The 22,538-nt window shown below is 44.2% G+C and overlaps 1 protein-coding gene across 3 annotated transcripts in view; it reads left to right on the top strand.

Moving 5' to 3' along the window:
- The window catches only part of LOC139542470 (prickle-like protein 2), a 49,076-nt gene that overhangs the window by 8,220 nt on the left and 18,318 nt on the right, over positions 1-22,538 (top strand). For all 3 annotated transcript variants that reach the window (XM_071347924.1, XM_071347923.1, XM_071347922.1), the window contains 3 exons: positions 6,523-6,602; positions 21,230-21,413; positions 21,600-21,713. In XM_071347924.1, coding sequence (XP_071204025.1) covers positions 6,556-6,602; positions 21,230-21,413; positions 21,600-21,713 — 345 coding nt within the window. In that variant the 5' untranslated portion in view covers positions 6,523-6,555. The remainder of the gene's footprint in view (positions 1-6,522; positions 6,603-21,229; positions 21,414-21,599; positions 21,714-22,538) is intronic.

The following is a 22,538-nucleotide window of genomic DNA, read 5'->3' as shown; positions in this document are numbered from 1 at the left end:
ATGTAAACATAAAGTGGCATAGTTTAAAGTGGCTAGTGATACATGTATTACATAAAGATGGCAAGATGCAGTAGATGATATAGAGTACAGTATATACATATGAGATGGGTAATGTAGGGTATGTAAACATTATATTAAGTGGCATTGTTTAAAGTGGCTAGTGGTACATTTTTACATAATTTCCATCAATTCCCATTTTTAAAGTGGCTGGAGTTGAGTCAGTATGTTGGCAGCGGCCGCTAAATGTTAGTGGTGGCTGTTTAACAGTCTGATGGCCTTGAGATAGAAGCTGTTTTTCAGTCTCTCGGTCCCTGCTTTGATGCACCTGTACTGACCTCGCCTTCTGGATGATAGCGGGGTGAACAGGCAGTGGCTTGGGTGGTTGATGTCCTTGATGATCTTTATGGCCTTCCTGTGACATCGGGTGGTGTAGGTGTCCTGGAGGGCAGGTAGTTTGCCCCTGGTGATGCGTTCTGCAGACCTCACTACCCTCTGGAGAGCCTTACGGTTGTGGGCGGAGCAGTTGCCGTACCAGGCGGTGATACAGCCCGACAGGATGCTCTTGATTGTGCATCTGTAGAAGTTTGTGAGTGCTTTATGTGACAAGCCGAATTTCTTCAGCCTCCTGAGGTTGAAGAGGCGCTGCTGCGCCTTCTTCACAACGCTGTCTGTGTGGGTGGACCAATTCAGTTTGTCCGTGATGTGTACACCGAGGAACTTAACTTTCCACCTTCTCCACTACTGACCCGTCGATGTGGATAGGGGGGTGCTCCCTCTGCTGTTTCCTGAAGTCCACAATCATCTCCTTTGTTTTGTTGACGTTGAGTGTGAGGTTATTTTCCTGACACCACACTCCGAGGGCCCTCACCTCCTCCCTGTAGGCCGTCTCGTCGTTGTTGGTAATCAAGCCTACCACTGTAGTGTCATCCGCAAACTTGATGATTGAGTTGGAGGCGTGCATGGCCACGCAGTCGTGGGTGAACAGGGAGTACAGGAGAGGGCTCAGAACGCACCCTTGTGGGGCCCCAGTGTTGAGGATCAGCGGGGTGGAGATGTTGTTACCTACCCTCACCACCTGGGGGCGGCCCGTCAGGAAGTCCAGGACCCAGTTGCACAGGGCGGGGTCGAGACCCAGGGTCTCGAGCTTGATGACGAGTTTGGAGGGTACTATGGTGTTAAATGCTGAGCTGTAATCGATGAACAGCATTCTCACATGGGTATTCCTCTTGTCCAGATGGGTTAGGGCAGTGTGCAGTGTGGTTGCGATTGCGTCGTCTGTGGACCTATTGGGTCGGTAAGCAAATTGGAGTGGGTCTAGGGTGTCCGGTAGGGTGGAGGTGATATGGTCCTTGACTAGTCTCTCAAAGCACTTCATGATGACGGAAGTGAGTGCTACGGGGCGGTAGTCGTTTAGCTCAGTGGTGCAGCTCAGTCGTTTAGCTCAGAGGTCAAACGTTTTCTGTAAGTCTTCACAAGGTTTTCACACACTGTTGCTGGTATTTTGGCCCATTCCTCCATGCAGATCTCCTCTAGAGCAGTGATGTTTTGGGGTTGTTGCTGGGCAACACGCACTTTCAACTCCCTCCAAAGATTTTCTATGGGGTTGAGATCTGGAGACTGGCTAGGCCACTCCAGGACCTTGAAATGCTTCTTACGAAGCCACTCCTTCGTTGCCCGGGCGGTGTGTTTGGGATCATTGTCATGCTGAAAGACCCAGCCATGTTTCATCTTCAATGCCCTTGCTGATGGAAGGAGGTTTTCACTCAAAATCTCACGATACATGGCCCCATTCATTCTTTCCTTTACACGGATCAGTCGTCCTGGTCCCTTTGCAGAAAAACAGCCCCAAAGCATGATGTTTCCACCCCCATGCTTCACAGTAGGTATGGTGTTCTTTGGATGCAACTCAGCATTCTTTGTCCTTCAAACACGACGAGTTGAGTTTTTACCAAAAAGTTATATTTTGGTTTCATCTGACCGTATGACATTCTCCCAATCTTCTTCTGGATCATCCAAATGCTCTCTAGCAAACTTCAGACGGGCCTGGACATGTACTGGCTTAAGCAGGGGGACACGTCTGGCACTGCAGGATTTGAGTCCCTGGCGGCGTAGTGTTTTACTGATGGTAGGCTTTGTTACTTTGGTCCCAGCTCTCTGCAGGTCATTCACTAGGTCCCCCCGTGTGGATCTGGGATTTTTGCTCACCGTTCTTGTGATCATTTTGACCCCACGGGGTGAGATCTTGCGTGGAGCCCCAGATCGAGGGAGATTATCAGTGGTCTTGTATGTCTTCCATTTCCTAATAATTGCTCCCACAGTTGATTTCTTCAAACCAAGCTGCTTACCTATTGCAGATTCAGTCTTCCCAGCCTGGTACAGGTCTACAATTTTGTTTCTGGTGTCCTTTGACAGCTCTTTGGTCTTGGCCATAGTGGAGTTTGGAGTGTGACTGTTTGAGGTTGTGGACAGTTGTCTTTTATACTGATAACAAGTTCAAACAGGTGCCATTAATACAGGTAACGAGTGGAGGACAGAGGAGCCTCTTAAAGAAGAAGTTACAGGTCTGTGAGAGCCAGAAATCTTGCTTGTTTGTAGGTGACCAAATACTTATTTTCCACCATAACTTGCAAATAAATTCATTAAAAATCCTACAATGTGATTTTCTGGATTTTTTTTCTCTCATTTTGTCTGTCATAGTTGAAGTGTACCTATTATGAAAATTACAGGCCTCATCTTTTTAATCTTTTTTTGCCCCACTGTATATACTGTACTCGATACCATCTACTGCATTTTGCCTATGCCGTTCTGTACCATCACTCATTCATATATCTTTATGTACATATTCTTTATCCCTTTACACTTGTGTGTATAAGGTAGTAGTTGTGGAATTGTTAGGTTAGATTACTCGTTGGTTATTACTGCATTGTCGGAACTAGAAGCACAAGCATTTCGCTACACTCGCATTAACATCTGCTAACCATGTGTATGTGACAAATACAATTTTATTTGATTTCACTGCTGAGTATGCTGATTCAACCACACGTGTACTGAACCGAACAGTACTTTACTGGCCTAACAATTGTTAGGTAATATTTTATGTATCTTTATTGCAAATACTAATGCTCCTCCGCAAGCTTTTTTGTAGTTCCTCTGTTATTTGCTCTACCCACAATCCCAAATGCACTGCATGGTTTGCAGGCCCTCTAACTTCTCTCCCCAGGACTCTAATCCTCCATTTGTCAATACAACATGATTGTGCTACTCCTCCCATCTTTCTCTCTGTATTTATTGCACACTTTGCTGGGCTTTCCCAGGGAGTCCCGTGCTCTGCTGGAGAGTTACACAAGTCAGGGATCAGTAGGCATGACAGAGGGCAATGTGGCTTCACAAAATGTTTGTTTTTAGCACACGTGTTACCATGGATCGCATTCCCCAGAGACAAAAGAGTCTGCTCTCTGACTGTGAAAGATTGCGTAAGCATGTGTGTTCAGGACACGGTATGACGTACAAAAAAAAATATATATGTGTGTTTGTATTCTTAATGGATGTCAACTTGGAGGGGAACGTTTGAAGAAGACTTACTTCCTCAGTACTCCGGACCGTTTGGTTTGTGTGACTAGAGTTGGGGATTGTTTATACATCCTACTGATTTAATGTAGATATCTTACAATACATACATGTCTGAGCGTGCACGTACGTGTCTCTGTGTAGCTATTCAATCCCACAACAGTTGCAATACAACTATGTGGAACCATTCAATGTTATTTTCCATAGCGTGTTCTTTCCTAACCTGTTGATGCTGTTCATAGATTGGGCGTTTTGAGCTAAGGGGTGTGTGATGGCGCCATTGGTAGATTGATGTTGAAGTGCATCGGGTTGAGCCGTTAAACTCTTTCTCAACGACCTGCAAACATATCAACATCTGGACTCCGTTAACGAACAGGCACATTTATACAGTGATGACTAGAGCAAAATGCAGAGGTGTTTTCTCTGTTCAACGACATCCAAAATATTGGTCTACTGCATCTCTGTTGACACTGACTGCAGCCCCATCATAATAACCTTCAGTACACAAGCCATAAAAGGCCTATCTCAAATGGTATAACTGGCTTGACATGAATATTAACGTTTCATTCACCCTATGTACTGAGATGTTAAACAACAGATCAAGATAAAGTTGCACACAGGTGCTTTCCCAAATGGATTTGCTTTATTGGCATGTGTATGTCTGTGAGAGACGGATAAGTAGCCTGCATGCGTGTGTCTGTACAGTTTTTAAGATTGTTCAAGGGAGTCTATTTTTTTGGCAACATCCTGTGTTTTTGTCTCGTGGCAGTGACTCTCCGTCTCTCTCACTTATCTGAGAAATATTGTTTTGCTAACCATCCCATCCTTCCCTTCCTATTGTTTGGAAGGGCTGGTTAATTATGCTTTGCATAATAAAACAAGAGGACTGACATTTTCATGGTGTGAAGCAACTTTTTATCCTATACTGTATATCAACATCGAATGTAAGGAAAGAGCCAATTATTGAGAGGAGGGTCGGTTTAGAAAGTGGGAGAAGGGAGGCAGGATGACAGCGCTAGAGCAAAGTGGAGACAGTGACTACATGGAGAGGGAAAGCAAAAGGTGGCACACTTCCTCTCATCTGTTTCCTTCCTCTCATCTGTTTCCTTCCTCTTTAAAAAGAGACTCCACGGAAGAGCAGTAGTCACACACTCTCTCAAAGACTACTTAACTGAATAGAGACACACACACACCAATACTAATCCACAAGTCAATATTTAGCTTTTTCATGTAGGTCATCTGTTTATGGTTTGTTGAATGTGCTTTGAGAACTTCTGAATTTGCCAAATGACTTGTGATCGTGTGTGGCTAGAGTCCCACTCCCAACAGGAGCTGTAGTACGGGGGTTGGACCCAGTTACTGGGCTGTTTCTTCTGGACTTGACAAGAGCTTAGCCCGTTCCTCTAACCCCTTGCCACATAGCAGCGAGCACTCGGCACGTAATCCGCTCACCCACCCGCTCCACACACACAAAGCTGGGTAATGGACAAGCCGTCTGTGCAAGCATACACACAGACCTTTCACATGCATATGAATCAGGGGCTGGAAACAAAATTATTTCCCAATCATTAAGTTCTGAACAGAACCATTCTTTTTTTGTTTCGTTCTACTGTTCCAGACAGAGAAATAAAGTTCTGAACTGTTTAGAACCCCCCAAAAATGACGGTTTCGATGGTTCCTTTTTAAGCCTCTGATATCGACATTTAGCTCGTCATTAAATTAGGCCCACAGAATTATACCTATGGAGGAGCAGCTTCCTTAAAGGAACTTTGAATGTCTTTGAACTTCAGAGAGTTGGCTTAACGTTGGACCAGCTAGCTAGCTAACAAGCTTGTGTGTGCAGAGCGGCACCAGAATTAAAATAAAACGTCTTAGCTTTTTTCTAGTTAATCCAAATGTGAAAACTATAGTATCCTTAACTAGCACTGAAAAGGTTAATCCATTTTTCTCTCATTAAAAATCTCTCACTAATTTCTGAATCACGCTTGTAACGTCAGTAGGCTACTAGACTATGCTTCGGAGGGGCAGGTTGCCTACACACACACACTTGAAAAGATTTTCAGCTGACAGGCAGACACTGGAATAAGTTTCTGAGTGACAGACTTTGCATAGGCGATTTGTTGTGTTTTTGTGGGACTGGGGAAAAATGCCCTGAATGTAAAATAATGTTATTAACCGGTTCCCATACTTTTTAAAATAACTATTCTGTTCCAGAACAGTGTAGATCACTTTCGTTCTGATTCTGTTCCTCGACAAATGTCCTTATTTGTCGGCTCAGTACCCTGAACCTGTTCCAACCCGTGATAGGAATACAGTCACAACATAATGTGTGTACACATAAACATACACAACCCTACCCTATTAACATAGACCATTTTACACATTATTTACACGCATATACTCACAGATGACATCACACACATGGAATATGAGCAACCACTCTCGCATAAAGTACACTGATGTGTATTTGAACCAATGCAATCCTACTTCTCTGTCAATCACAATGCTTTGCAGTACTATACATTTTATGATGTAGATTAGTGAGAGAATGAGTCCTGTGTGATCGTAAAGTCTTGTCCGAACAAGCAATCATCATATATTATGCAATCAAACTGCAATTGTGCAAATTGAGGGTGTAAAGGATTTTTCCATGCATTTCCCTGGATCTCAGTGAATTTACTTTGCTTCCTGGAGAATAATCTATTGAGAAAGATCACTCCTCTCAAATACTATGCAGCAAATGACAGTAGAGATAGACCTCTCTAAGTCCGTCCGTACTGCCTTTTGATTTAAAGTGGAATGACAACTTTACTTGTGTGACCGTTTCTCCTCCCATTCACTCACTGTCAAGTGAAATAAATAAATGCTGTATTTGTTCATCATTTTATCGTCATTGTTTGTGATGCATGAATGGTGTTATCGTACTTGGTATCTAATGTCATGTTGTGGTTTCAGGAGGAGGAAAACCCAGACCAGGGACAACCATGTATGAGATGTGGAGACCAGTGTCCAGGCTTTCACATGCATGGCTGGAGGTAGGCCTCTCATACTCCCGTCACATACTCTAAATACTCCCTCCTCGCCTCCTCACAGGATCATAGACATTGTTCTCAAGATATTTCATGTGATTATATTTCACGTCATAGGTTTCTTTACTTTCATTTCGGATTCATAACTCATATGTATTATAGATCTGATCCGTTTAGTGCAGGCAGTGCCTTCTTGTGTGTCGCCTGTCGCTATTTGGTTGTCACTTCATTATTGAGGAAGAGTCACATGGCTAACTTAGTATAATTTGCATAATTAGAGGTGATTTCTGACAACAATTGGGTCTGTGTGTTTGTATATCAGAGTGGACTGGGCCCTTGGAGAGATTAACACAACTGTGTCCATGTTGAGAGCAGGCCTAGATATTGACTCAAACAAACATTATCCACACACAACACATTTACCACATCCAGAGCAGATAAAGCGCCCAGCAGTGTATATGGAAAGGTCATAGAGAATCTAGGCTATAGACACAAAAGCATATTAAGCAAATGTGAGAGCAGCTGCACTTTGTGTGTGTGTGGACGTTATCCACACACAACACGCACAACCTCTGAGGGCAAGGGATTACCACTAGACATGCATGTGGTTTAGCTTGTTTTTTTTGGTACTTTTCAAAGGGTTAATATATATATTTTTTTTTATGATTTAACCTTTATTTAACTAGGAAGGTCCGTTAAGAACAAATTCTTATTTACAATGACGGCCTACCCCGGCCAAACCCTAACCCGGAAGATGCTGGGCCAATTGTGCGCCGCCCTATGGGACCAACCAATCACGGCCAGTTGTGATACAGCGTGGAATCGAACCAGGGTCTGTAGGGACTCCTATAGCACGGAGGTGCAGTGCCTTAGACCGCTGCGCCACTCGGTAGAGCCATAATATGCTATGGATGGATGTAGCCCTATTTTACATGACACTGTAGGCATTCTACATACTGTATCTCAATTAATAAATGAAGAAGAGGTGTTTTAAATAAATGCAAGATGACAAATTTGAAATCTTGGAATGGAAATGGCAGAGATCATAAGAGAAGCTTTGCTAAACTAAATTGCGTCTTGACTTGGTCTTACTACCAGAGAGTATGAAATAGCTGAGCGTTGAACTGGAACAAACTCTAGTGGACACAAGGGGAATTCCACCAGGCTTAGAGGTGAGTCTTTGTCTACCGGTGCATTAAAAACATTTGAACATAATCTATACAGCTAACTGTACCCCTGAAATTAGTATCTGTCAGTTGGAATGTTTTTCAACCATCTATGGTCATATAGCAGTCCAGTCAGTGTCCCCAATGTCTTTCCGAGCAGCAACTAGTTTTCCGCTCCTCTTTCTTCTGTGTTGTACAGTCCCCCTGTATGAACTCCCTCTCCCCTCCTCACTGTGTCAGCCATCTGGGTCTCTTGGTTAGTCCTAATCCTGTCCGTCTCCCTAATAAGATTAGCCCTTTCAGCCCATGCTACTGCCGCCACCGCTGTGATGAAGCCCTAACCCCCCCCCCCTCCCTGAATCTCTCCCCTTCTCCTTCTCCTCATCCCTTTCTTTCAGTTCCTGCCTCTGCCACCACCGCTGTGATAGAGCCGTAACCCCCCCCCCCCCCCCCCCCCCTTCATCCCTCGTTCACTTTCCCTCCCTCTGCCCATCCCTCTCTGGCTTTTCACTGTCCTTGCTCAGTTAATAAGCACTTTATGAGGAAGGGCAGTTTTGATTTAGGACCAGTAAATCTTTTGAAGACATATTTATTTTTTTAACCTTTATTTAAGCGGGGAGTCTCATTGAGACCATTATATATTTTGTAAGGGAGCCCTGCATGACAAGACCAGCAGCAATTACACTTTAAAAGTTAGAAACACAAATACTTCAATCAAGGCGGGAGCATAGGAAACACAGAAAAATACAAAAACACAATTATAAAATAAAAAAAACACATTCCTCTGTGAAGAGATCCTCCACCATCAATCTGAACTGCCGAAAGGCACCAAATCATCCAACTGTAGGGTATTCTGAAGATTGTTCCATAAGTGTGGTGCGAAGAAACTAAAAGCTGTTTTACCTAAATCGGTAGTGACAGAAGGAATTTCAAGAGTTAGCCAACCCTGTGAGCGGGAATGGTATCTCGTACTTCATATAGGTTAGGAACGGTGTTAGGTAATGGGGTAATTTTTGCATAAGAGCATTATGAACAAACAGAATGCAATGTTTCGACCACCACAACACTGAGGGCCAGCCCACTTTCTGATAGAGAATGCAGTGATGAGTGCAAAATCGCGCAAGGCTTGAGGTTAACACAGATTGCAATTCTGACTATTTTCTTAAGTGCTCCCTTAGTTGTTTTAGTGAAACACTGTTACCACCGATAAATCCACTATAATTGAGAATTTCAATAAGCATTTCTCTACGGCTGGCCATGCTTTCACCTGGCTACCCCTACCCCGGTCAACTGCCCGGCACCCTCCACGGCAACCCGCCCAAGTCCCCACCATTTCTCCTTCTCCCAAATCCAGATAGCTGATGTTCTGAAAGAGCTGCAAAATCTGGAACCCTACAAATCAGCAGGGCTAGACAATCTGGACCCTCTCTTTCTAAAATTATCTGCCGAAATTGTTGCGACCCCTATTACTAGCCTGTTCAACCTCTTTCGTATCGTCTGAGATTCCCAAAGATTGGAAAGCTGCTGCGGTCATCCCCCTCTTCAAAGGGGTTGACACTCTAGACCCAAACTGCTGCAGACCTATATCTATCCTACCCTGTCTTTCTAAGGCCTTCGAAAGCCAAGTTAACAAACAGATTACTGACCATTTCGAATCGAACCTCAGCCACACTCATGGTCCTAAACTATATCTTAACCGCCATCGATAAGAGACATTACTGTGCAGCCGTATTCATGGACCTGGCCAAGGCTTTCGACTCTGTCAATCACAACATTCTTATTGGCAGACTCAAAAGCCTTGGTTTCTCAAATGATTGCCTCGCCTGGTTTACCAACTACTTCTCAGACAGAGTTCAGTGTGTCAAATCGGAGGGCCTGTTGTCCGGACCTCTGGCAGTCTCTATGGGGGTGCCACAGGGTTCAATTCTCGGGCCGACTCTCTTCTCTGTATACATCAATGATGTCGTTCTTGCTGCTGGTGATTCTCTGATCCACCTCTACGCAGACGACACCATTCTGTAGACTTCTGGCCCCCTCTTTGGACACTCTGTTAACTAACCTCCAGACGAGCTTCAATGCCATACAACTCTCCTTCCGTGGCCTCCAATTGCTCTTAAATGCAAGTAAAACTAAATGCATGCTATTCAATCGATCACTGCCCTCACCTGCCTGCCTGTCCAGCATCACTACTCAGGACGGCTTTGACTTAGAATACATGGACAACTACAAATACCTAGGTGTCTGGTTAGACTGTAAACTCTCCTTCCAGACTCACATTAAGCATCTCCAATCCAAAATTAAATCTAGAATCGGCTTCCTATATCGCAACAAAGCATCCTTCACTCATGCTGCCAAACATACCCTCGTAAAACTGACCATCCTACCAATCCTCGACCTCGGCGATGTCATTTATAAAATAGCCTCCAAGACTGCATCCAATTTGTTTGTTGAGTAGAGTGTATCACAGTGCCATCAGTTTTATCACCAAAGCCCCATATACTACCCACCACTGCGACCTGTACGCTCTCGTTGGTTGGCCCTCACGTCGCCAAACCCACTGGCTACAGGTTATCTACAAGTCTTTGCTAGGTAAAGCCCCGCCTTATCTCAGCTCACTGGTCATCATAGCAGCACCCACTCGTAGCACGTGCTCCAGCAGGTATATCTCACTGGTCACCCCCAAAGCCAATTCCTCCTTTGGTTGCATTTCCTTCCAGTTCTCTGCTGCCAATGACTGGAACGAACTGCAAAAATCACTGAAGCTGGAGACTCATATCTCCCTCACTAGCTTTAAGCACCAGCTGTCAGAGCAGCTCACAGATCACTGCACCTGAACATAGCCCATCTGTAAACAGCCCATCCAATCTACCTCATCCCCATACTGTATTTATTTATTTATTTATCTTGCTACTTTGCACCCCAGTAGCTCTACTTGCACATTCATCTTCTGCACATCTACCATTCCAGTGTTTAATTGCTATATTGTAATTACTTCGCCACCATGGTCTATTTATTGCCTAAACTCTCGTATCTTACCTCATTTGCACTCACTGTATATAGACTTTTTGTTTTCTTTTTTCTACTGTATTATTGACTGTATGTTTTGTTTATTCCATGTGTAACTCTGTTGCTGTATGTGTCTAATTGCTATGCTTTATCTTGGCCAGGTCGCTGTTGCAAATGAGAACTTGTTCTCTACTAGCCTACCTGGTTAAATAAAGGTGAAATATATATATTTTTAAAGATATACTGTAAGTTTAACAACTTTGAGTCACAGATTAACAGTCTGTTATAGTCCGTTTCGTTATGGTGAAGTTATTGAATGTAGGAAAGACATTGGGCCAAATTGAGAGTTTACTTGGTTGGTGACATGGATTTTTTTGTTTTGTTTAACGTTCCAGTCTGGTATCGGAAGAATGAGAGGTGTTTAATTGTTTTAAGTCGGAGGTGTCAGAACCACAGTTAAGAGGGCAGAATTAATAAATGATTGAGATGTATGGGGGTCACTGCTTAACATCTTAAAGACTCCAGAGCCCAGGACAAATAACCTCTCCTTTAATAACCCATTCACAGTAATACCTGACCCCATTACCCCCATGGAGGACAAACAGGCAAGTGACCAAAGAGCTCCGCTGTTTAACCACACTGTCAGGGCAGTGATCCATCTTCAGCACTCTCTCTCCCAGACAGGGCTGAGGCCTCAGAGGCAGATGTCTGTATCCACCAGAGGAGGAATTAAGTTACTTGTGACCCCACAGGTCCCAGTTAGTGTCACTGACATACAGAGTACTCAAAACCAACTCATTGGGGAGGGCAGGCAGGCAGGCGGGTGGCATGGCGATTACTCTGGCACTAATTGGTGGCCACAGAGCGAGCGTTCTGGGACCGTGTCCATCTGTTTCTTGATGGATCTGTCTAATCTGGACTCAGAGTACCATCATGACACAGTAACAGAGAGAAGCTATACTGTAGCTACTCAGTTTCAATCACAGCTAATCACACCAAGAGCACACACGCATTCATGCCAATGGGATTATTTATCACTGTACTGTACACACTGTTTGGCACATTACACTACCCATTTAATCTATTTGACAATTGAGTGGCCAAACTGATGGGACTGGGTGGCTTTAAGATGTACATACAGTGGGGAGAACAAGTATTTGATACACTGCCGATTTTGCAGGTTTTCCTACTTACAAAGCATGTAGAGGTCTGTAATTTTTATCATAGGTACACTTCAACTGTGAGAGACGGAATCTAAAACAAAAATCCAGAAAATCACATTGTATGATTTTTAAATAATTAATTTGCATTTTATTGCATGACATAAGTATTTGATCACCTACCAACCAGTAAGAATTCCGGCTCTCACAGACCTGTTAGTTTTTCTTTAAGAAGCCCTCCTGTTCTCCACTCATTACCTGTATTAACTGCACCTGTTTGAACTCGTTACCTGTATAAAAGACACCTGTCCACACACAATCAAACAGATTCCAACCTCTCCACAATGGCCAAGACCAGAGAGCTGTGTAAGGACATCAGGGATAAAATTGTAGACCTGCACAAGGCTGGGATGGGCTACAGGACAATAGGCAAGCAGCTTGGTGAGAAGGAAACAACTGTTGGCGCAATTATTAGAAAATGGAAGAAGTTCAAGATGACGGTCAATCACCCTCGGTCTGGGGCTCCATGCAAGATTTCACCTCGTGGGGCATCAATGATCATGAGGAAGGTGAGGGATCAGCCCAGAACTACACGGCAGGACCTGGTCAATGACCTGAAGAGAGCTGGGACCACAGTCTCAAAGAAAACCATTAGTAACACACTACGCCGTCATGGATTAAAATCCTGCAGCGCACGCAAGGTCCCCCTGCTTAAGCCAGTGCATGTCCAGGCCTGTCTGAAGTTTGCCAATGACCATCTGGATGATCCAGAGGAGGAATGGGAGAAGGTCATGTGGTCTGATGAGACAAAAATAGAGCTTTTTGGTCTAACTCCACTCGCCGTGTTTGGAGGAAGAAGAAGTATGAGTACAACCCCAAGAACACCATCCCAACCGTGAAGCATGGAGGTGGAAACATCATTCTTTGGGGATGCTTTTCTGCAAAGGGGACAGGACGACTGCACCGTATTGAGGGGAGGATGGATGGGGCCATGTATCGCGAGATCTTGGCCAACAACCTCCTTCCCTCAGTAAGAGCATTGAAGATGGGTCGTGGCTGGGTCTTCCAGCATGACAACGACACGAAGCACACAGCCATGGCAACTAAGGAGTGGCTCCGTAAGAAGCATCTCAAGGTCCTGGAGTGGCCTAGCCAGTCTCCAGACCTGAACCCAATAGAAAATCTTTGGAGGGAGCTGAAAGTCCGTATTGCCCAGCGACAGCCCCGAAACCTGAAGGATCTGGAGAAGATCTGTAGGGAGGAGTGGGCCAAAATCCCTGCTGCAGTGTGTGCAAACCTAGTCAAGAACTACAGGAAACGTATGATCTCTGTAATTGCAAACAAAGGTTTCTGTACCAAATATTAAGTTCTGCTTTTCTGATGTATCAAATACTTATGTCATGCAATAAAATGCAAATTAATTACTTAAAAATCATACAATGTGATTTTCTGGATTTTTGTTTTAGATTCCGTCTCTCACAGTTGAAGTGTACCTATGATAAAAATTACAGACCTCTACATGCTTTGTAAGTAGGAAAACCTGCAAAATCGGCAGTGTATCAAATACTTGTTCTCCCCACTGTATCTAAAAGGTCTGACAATTTGACTTAGTTCAGAGTGGATGAGGAAGTTGTGATTTTATGGAAGATTTTGTAGCTAAATATTCTAACTGTTCATTATGTTTGGATTGATGGCACACTTTACAGATGTTTGAACTGAGAGTGATGCTAGTATTGGTTGGTGAGTGACAGAGACCAGAAAAGTTACAATACCAGAGATGTACAGAGGAATAAAAGAGAGATTTGACAGGCGAGGCGAATTATCACAGATCTAAGGGCAAAGGGCCTTTTTGGTGAGATCATCTGACTGACAGGTCATCGTGGAGTGATTCAAAGTGAGGTTAGATGAGCTGTTATGATGTTGTACTTCTTTGAGGCCTGTAGCCAATCCAAGAGCTGCTCTGAATGTCATCCTTTTTAATTGGTCAAAACAGAAGTACTTGATAACCCACCAGAGGTGTTTTTCATCAATTATGCTTGTCTTGATTTGACTTGTCAGAACTAAGAATGATTCATTCACAAATGGGTGGAGGTAGGGGCTTGGATTTCTTTGTGACATTATTGACAAAAGCTAAAGTGGCTTTATTTCTTCCTTTACTCATTTGTTTTGTTGAATGTAGCCACTAATTGGAAGGCTACTCGCTCATAGAACATACAAGTGAAAGTTCTTGTGTTAATGTCTTAGCTCACAGTGGGAAGTGGATAGTGGGAACACATGGGCCCCTATTTTCCAGAGGTAGATGGTTTAGAATTTAGATTGAGTCTGTTAACACTGCTAGCAAATTTATAAACAGGATGGTTAATGATTGTAATTAGGATTGTGGCATTCTAAAAGTGAAAATGAGCAGTCTGCTCTCCCACAAGAGGGCCAGCAGGGAAAATGTTATTCATGATTACTATATGTCAGGATTATTTGGCCCTGCTGTGTATACTAATGGAAGTTACTGAGGCTCCATGGTGGCCTAGTTCACACTGTTTTACTTTATAATGTCACAGAAGTTATCCACTGAACATAATGAATAAGACTAGGTAAGAGTACCACAAGCTAATGGATAGTGTTTTGTAGGGATGTAATAATTCACCGATACGCATCGGTCCCTGATTCAAATGTTTAAGATACGAATGCATCGGTCCGCGGACCCCAAACCAATCCAAATGTAGCATGCATCAGTCAGAAAATTGATTTAAAATGTTATAAATCACAAATGAAATGTTTTTTGTTGTTGTTGCTCATATTACTTTCAACCTTCTGAAAATAACATGTTTTGTAACAACTGATGCGTCCTAAGTGTTGAACTAAGCATGTAACTGTGTTGACAGTCACTAGGCAGGTTTCCATTGACCCAGGTTTATTTGACAAAAGCAATATCTACAAAAAAATATATATATACACTGCTCAAAAAAATAAAGGGAACACTTAAACAACACAATGTAACTCCAAGTCAATCACACTTCTGTGAAATCCAACTGTCCACTTAGGAAGCAACACTGATTGACAATAAATTTCACATGCTGTTGTGCAAATGGAATAGACAAAAGGTGGAAATTATAGGCAATTAGCAAGACACCCCCAATAAAGCAGTGATTCTGCAGGTGGTGACCACAGACCACTTCTCAGTTCCTATGCTTCCTGGCTGATGTTTTGGTCACTTTTGAATGCTGGCGGTGCTCTCACTCTAGTGGTAGCATGAGACGGAGTCTACAACCCACACAAGTGGCTCAGGTAGTGCAGCTCATCCAGGATGGCACATCAATGCGAGCTGTGGCAAGAAGGTTTGCTGTGTCTGTCAGCGTAGTGTCCAGAGCATGGAGGCGCTACCAGGAGACAGGCCAGTACATCAGGAGACGTGGAGGAGGCCGTAGGAGGGCAACAACCCAGCAGCAGGACCGCTACCTCCGCCTTTGTGCAAGGAGGAGCACTGCCAGAGCCCTGCAAAATGACCTCCAGCAGGCCACAAATGTGCATGTGTCTGCTCAAATGGTCAGAAACAGACTCCATGAGGGTGGTATGAGGGCCCGACGTCCACAGGTGTGGGTTGTGCTTACAGCCCAACACCGTGCAGGACGTTTGGCATTTGCCAGAGAACACCAAGATTGGCAAATTCGCCACTGGCGCCCTGTGCTCTTCACAGATGAAAGCAGGTTCACACTGAGCACATGAGCACATGGGCACATGTGACAGTCTGGAGAAGCCGTGGATAATGTTCTGCTGCCTGCAACATCCTCCAGCATGACCGGTTTGGCGGTGGGTCAGTCATGGTGTGGGGTGGCATTTCTTTGTGGGGCCGCACAGCCCTCCATGTGCTCGCCAGAGGTAGCCTGGCTGCCATTAGGTACCGAGATGAGATCCTCAGAGCCCTTGTGAGACCATATGCTGGCACATGCACATTTGTGGCCTGCTGGAGGTCATTTTGCAGGGCTCTGGCAGTGCTCCTCCTTGCACAAAGGCGGAGGTAGCGGTCCTGCTGCTGAGTTGTTGCCCTCCTACGGCCTCCTCCACGTCTCCTGATGTACTGGCCTGTCTCCTGGTAGCGCCTCCATGCTCTGGACACTACGCTGACAGACACAGCAAACCTTCTTGCCACAGCTCGCATTGATGTGCCATCCTGGATGAGCTGCACTACCTGAGCCACTTGTGTGGGTTGTAGACTCCGTCTCATGCTACCACTAGAGTGAGAGCACCGCCAGCATTCAAAAGTGACCAAAACATCAGCCAGGAAGCATAGGAACTGAGAAGTGGTCTGTGGTCACCACCTGCAGAATCACTGCTTTATTGGGGGTGTCTTGCTAATTGCCTATAATTTCCACCTTTTGTCTATTCCATTTGCACAACAGCATGTGAAATTTATTGTCAATCAGTGTTGCTTCCTAAGTGGACAGTTTTTGATTTCACAGAAGTGTGATTGACTTGGAGTTACATTGTGTTGTTTAAGTGTTCCCTCTATTTTTTTGAGCAGTGTATATTTGTGACATGTGTAATGGTAACAAGTAATTTATTAGCTGAGTGACAACCTATGTAATTTTCAAGTGTAACCTGTATGAAATGGCTAGCTAGTTAGCAGTGCGCTAGTAGCGTTTCAATCGGTGATGTCACTCGCTCTGAGACCTTGAAGTAGTTGTTCCCTTTGCTCTGCAAGGGCCACGGCTTTTGTGGAGCCATAGCTAATGATGCTTCAATGGTGACTGTTGTCGATGTCTTCAGAGGGTCCCTGGTTCAAGACCAGATTGGGGCGATGAGAGGGTCGGAAGCAACACTTATCTATGCCCTGTTGAATATTGTGTTTTACCAGAATAAAAGTGAGCTATCGGAGACACAACTCATCTGGCTATAGGCTACCTGCTGAACAGGGCTTACAATAGATTTTATTTTTATTGTTCAGGTTCACCATCAGCAATAGTTTTGGCAGTTTTGCTTTAAACAATCAGTGTACAAAACATTAGGAACACCTCAGAACAGCCCCTATTCATCGGGGCATGGACTCGACAAGGTGTTGAAAGCGTTCCACAGAGATGCTGGACCATGTTGACTCCCATAGTTGTGTCACGTTGGCTGGATGTCATTTGGGTGGTGGGCCATTCTGGTTACACACGTTAAACTGTTGAGTGTGGAAAAACCCAGCAGCGTTGCAGTTCTCAAACCGGCGTGCCTGGCACCTACTACCATACCCTGTTCAAAGGCACTTACATCTTTTGTCTTTCCCATTCACCTTCTGAATGGCACACATACATAATCCAGGCCCAGCTCATGAGATCCATCAGCAGCAGATTTGAATTTAGAATGTAAAAAATCTTAGTGCGTCAATTCGTTCTCCAGTCAAACCGAAACTCATCGTTTCAACCCCCCCCCCCCCCCCCAAAAAAAATCCTGTATTGTAGTTTAATCTCATCTTGATTATTGTCCAGTCATATGGCGCTGCATAGAAAGACCTAGTTAAGCTGCCGCTGGCCCAGAACAGAGCGGCAAGTCTTGCTCTTCATTGTAATCAGAGGGCTAATATTAATACTATGCATGCCAGTCACTCTTGGCTAAGAGTTGAGGAAAGACTGATTACATCACTTCTTGTTTTTATAAGAAACAATGTGTTGAAAATTCCAAATAGTTTGCATAGTCAACTTACACACAGCTCTGACACACACTCTTACCCCACCAGACATGGAACCAAGGGTCTTTTCATAGTCCCCAGGTCCAGAACAAATTCAAGGAAACATGCAGTATTCTACAGAGCCATGATTGCATGGAACTCCCTTCCGTATCATATAGCGCAAGTGAACAGCAAACCTGGTTTCAAAAAAACAAATAAAGCAACATGTCGCGGCACAACGGCCTCTCCCCATGTGACCTACTTGTTGTGTGTACTGTATGTGCTGACATCTATGTGTAACTGATAGATGCACACTACATGTTGATGTTTATACATTTATGTCAATTGTAAAGTCTTTTGTCTGTAATGTATTTTTCTTACCATGTACGACTCCAGTAAGACTAGCTGTCGACAATAAATATATATATATATATATCTTTTTTTAAATCAAGTATCGGAGCCCATGTATCGAATCGTCTTGAAAGATGCACATCCCTGACATGGATTCTTCACACGCTGTTTTTGTAGAGGATATAAGAAGTGTATATACTGTATTGTTTATCTAAATGTATCGTACTAGTTTGTGATGTGCCTCAGGAGCACAATAGAAAAGCAGCCTACACTGCTTTACTTGTATCCTACTGCCCATCAGTCAATCATGTATGGGATTATCCACTACCAGTCTCACTGTTTACACATCAACACAAAGAAAGATGCCTCAACAACTGTTACAGCCACAGTGCGCTGACGCAGAGGCGTAACACGGATTACAAGCTAAACAGATCAAATCAGCATCTGCTCATGCTCTGTAACCGCGGTAACGATGCTGGTCATTTCTGAGGCCCTCTTGGTGGCAGTAGCTGGGTGTGGCTGTGGAGGCTGTGTGCCGTCCTGGCATTCCATCTGAGCGTGGCTAAATATACTCTTAATGGCCAGCTAGATGTCTTTCCAGGCTGGCAAGAAGATACAACTAGGTTAATAACACTCAAGCCCATTTGCACACAGTCCACATCATTTAAAATAAATTGGTTTAGAAACTGCTCTCTAGCTCTGGCTGATGTAATTAGGTTTAATGTTGGATTTGGCAACTATACTCTGAACAACTCTTTGCTGATTATTTTACTGATAAACCTCCCTGTCATTTTGAGTAGTTGGTGGGTGGCTGGATAACATTTCCTGGTACTTCTGTAGTGGTTTTCCTGCTGCCTGCATGCTGGAAGTCGTCTGTACTACACACACACGTACACACGTGGTGTCTCGCTGTGCCTCTTACATGCACGCATGTACAGTGTACACAGGCTCTGAGAACAAACAGCTGGGGCCAGATTGTGGCTAGTGAGTCTTGCCAGAATGGCTTACCCTGAGGTGACCTGCTATGTTTACCATGATTTATACTGGACCTGCTGCACTACAACCTGGCCTTATAAGGAGCTATGGTAGCCAGTGATGAAAGCAATCTGTTAAGGAACAAAAGTAAATGTACAGCAAAGGCATAGATATCATAGTATCAGCAGAATGGATAGCAGCAGAATAAAGATTGGACAGGAAAGCCCAACAGTTTAATATTTTAATAGGAAGGTAATAGTAGGAAGGATGGGGGACTGACTGGTGAATGATGTTTATCCACATGAAAGGATTGGCCTCTGGTCGGAGAGAGAGTGGGTGTGTTTAGAGCTGGTGTTTTGGTTAAGGGGTGGGGGGGCTGGGGGTGTGTGTCTAAGCAAAGCGGCTTTGTCCTCCATCTGTGCCTGAGGAACAGGCCTTGAGCCGCAAATACCAGCTGAGGGCCTGTTATGCAATCACACGAGCCAGAGATACTGTATATGCAGCAGCCATCACACTGATGCATCCACACAAATGTAATGCTTGCACATACATTAGCACGTACTGTACAAAACCTTTCTCCCATGATCAATCCCACATACAGACAGGCCCAATTACAGATTGATTCTGAGGAAAGATATGACATCCCAGAGCGGGTGTCTTCCTCCTCCTGCTATAGATGTAGGATCTTAATTCAATCAACCTGTTGCAGGATAAACTTTCCTGCAATGCAGGTCATTTAAAACTTGTGGTGTATTTGAGGTTTAAAAAGGCTTCTGAAATGTGTAATTTTTCACTAAGAAATTTCAGACTTTAGGGCCTCTCGGGTGAGACTCTCACCAGAGACTCTGGGTTCGCGCCCAGGCTCTGTCCCAGCCGGCCGCGACCGGGAGGTCCGTGGGGCGACGCACAATTGGCCTAGCGTCGTCCGGGTTAGGGAGGGTTTGGCCGGTAGGGATATCCTTGTCTCATCACGCACCAGCGGCGACTCCTGTGGCAGGCCGGGCGCAGTGCGCGCTAACCAAGGTAGCCAGGTGCACGGTGTTTCCTCCGACACATTGGTGCGGCTGGCTTCCGGGTTGGAGGCGCGCTGTGTTAAGAAGCAGTGTGGCTTGGTTGGGTTGTGTTTCAGAGGACGCATGGCTTTCGACCTTCATCTCTCCCGAGCCCGTACCGGAGACAAGATAGTAATTACTAACAATTGGATACCATGAAATTGGGGAGAAAAGGGGGTAAAATTAAAAAAAGAAAATAAGAAATTTCAGACTTTAGTTTACCTTACAAAAAACCTTTCCTGTTGCTGCAAGATCATTTTTCTGCTGTAGCAGACTGACTCAAATTAAGATCCTACATCTGTATTAACCACTGTAGGATGGCCAGGCCCATGCTTACATCAGTGACCTCATTTCCTGCTAGCTCAGTGGGGTGATAGAGCAATGGTGGGAATCTTAAAGGAAAAATCCACTCAAAACCGATATTTGTGTTAGTCCTCTGATACAGTCCCAAAATGTTTTGCATGTCAGCAGTCAGGTTTTCAAGATATTGTAAAACGCGTCATCATGATGCCTCATGAAAGTCATGATATCAAGATAGTTTTTGAGTGGAGTTTCCTTTTGATATGCAGGGTCTGATTCAAGAAGAGATGAGACTTACCAGTATGTTTACCATAGGTGACAAGGTGTTAAATATGACCCCTTCACGGGCAGGGGTCAGTCTCTTTCATCAGGTAATCGGAGAATGGTCAGCTACCTCATTCAGTTATGTGTGTGTCCGACGGTGTCACTGTTACACTGAATGCGGGTGTGCATGTCAGTTTGCAGTTTGACTACATGCTCGTTTTAACTTCTGGGCAGTGAGTATTTGACTGGGTCTGTGTGTCTGAGTTTGTGATGTGCCTCTCCTTGGATGAACACCTGCTTGTTGTCTTAGTAATGCGTGACTGTGATGCAGGGAGTCATATTGAGTCACGCTCAAAAATGTTTGTGGGCTTGCTAATTACATCATGTATCCAACGCAAAGTATGTTCATGCCATAGAATACTTGACTACAGACAGTGGATGTGTGGGCATGTGTATGAGTCTATTGGAGCGGTTGGCAAATGTTGGCAATCAATGGCATGTTTTTATGATTAGATAATAGGATATGTTAAAAAATCTTTGTTTGGTGGGTGTTGCATGTATTGGACCTGTTGTCCTCTCTTTCCATCCACAGGAAGATCTGTGTAGTATTCTGGTTGCCATGTATTGTTCCCACCATCACTCTTTCCAACCACAGGAAGATCTGTGTAGTATTCTGGTTGCCATGTATTGTTCCCACCATCACTCTTTCCAACCACAGGAAGATCTGTGTGCACTGTAAGTGTGTGCGTGAGGAGCATGCAGTGCGGGCGGTGCCGGGCCAGCTGGAGAGGATGATGGTGAAGCTGGTCTCAGACTTCCAGAGACACTCCATCTCCGACGACGACTCAGGCTGCGCCTCCGAGGAGTACGCCTGGGTCCCGCCTGGACTCAAGCCCGAACAGGTCAGAACCAGCTTTCAATATACTTGGCATCGCTCATTTACTCATGTGTTTCCTTTATTTTGACAGTTACCTGTATGTTTAAACCTCAACGCTCATTCTTATTTGCATACACACAGGGTAAAAAAGAAATGGCCTCGCAGCCCCTCTCAAAGAAGTGTGTGTCTGAACATGCTTGTTTTAATGCAGGTGTATCAGTATTTCAGCTGTATCCCGGAGGACAGAGTGCCCTATGCTAACAGCTCAGGAGAGAGGTATCGCATTAAACAGCTCCTCCACCAGCTACCAGCTCACGACAGTGAGGTAACAGTCGCTAATACTGTAACTCTGCGTGGGGTTTTGGTTGTTCTAAAGCCCCTGGGCTGTAATATGATTGTTTTCTGTGATGCTTGTCTGACTCAGCATTATAACTATTCTTTAATACTGTACTGCACGTCTGTGTGAGATTTTGGTTTCCCTAGCCTCTGGGCTGTAATGTACAGTAACAGTCACAAGTTTGGACACACCTACTCATTCCAGTAAAAAAAAAAAAAAGATATTTATTATTTTTGACTATTTTCTACATTGTAGAATAATAGTGAAGACATCAAAACTATGAAATAGCACATGGAATCATGTAGTAACCAAAAAAGTGTTAAACATTTCTTCAAAGTAGCCACCCTTTGCCTTGATGACAGCATTGCACTCTCTTGGCATTCTCTCAACCAGCTTCATGAGGTAGTCACCTGCAATGCATTTCAATTAACTTGTTTGGGATAGGGGGCAGCATTTTCACTTTTGGATGAAAAGCGTGCCCAGAGTAAACTGCCTGCTACTCAGTCCCAGCTGCTAATATATGCATATTATTAGTATATTTGGATAGAAAACACTCTGAAGTTTCTAAAACTGTTTGAATGATGTCTGTGAGTATAACAGAACTCATATGGCAGGTGAAAACCTGAGAAAAATCCAACCAGGAAGTGGGAAATCTGAGGTTTGTAGTTTTTCAACTCTTTGCCAATCGTTTAGTTTATTTATTTTATTTTTACAGGGACAGTGCACATTAATCAACGTTTCAGTAAAAGTGCCGGTTTTAGCCAGCCGGCTAATTTTCAACCGCAGTCCCTGGGCAGGTTATTAAAAACAATT

Source organism: Salvelinus alpinus, chromosome 17 (assembly GCF_045679555.1).
Source record: "Salvelinus alpinus chromosome 17, SLU_Salpinus.1, whole genome shotgun sequence".
Lineage (NCBI taxonomy): Eukaryota > Metazoa > Chordata > Actinopteri > Salmoniformes > Salmonidae > Salvelinus > Salvelinus alpinus.
The sequence above is the reverse complement of the archived record's forward strand: the minus strand, read 5'-3'. Positions and strand labels throughout refer to the sequence as shown.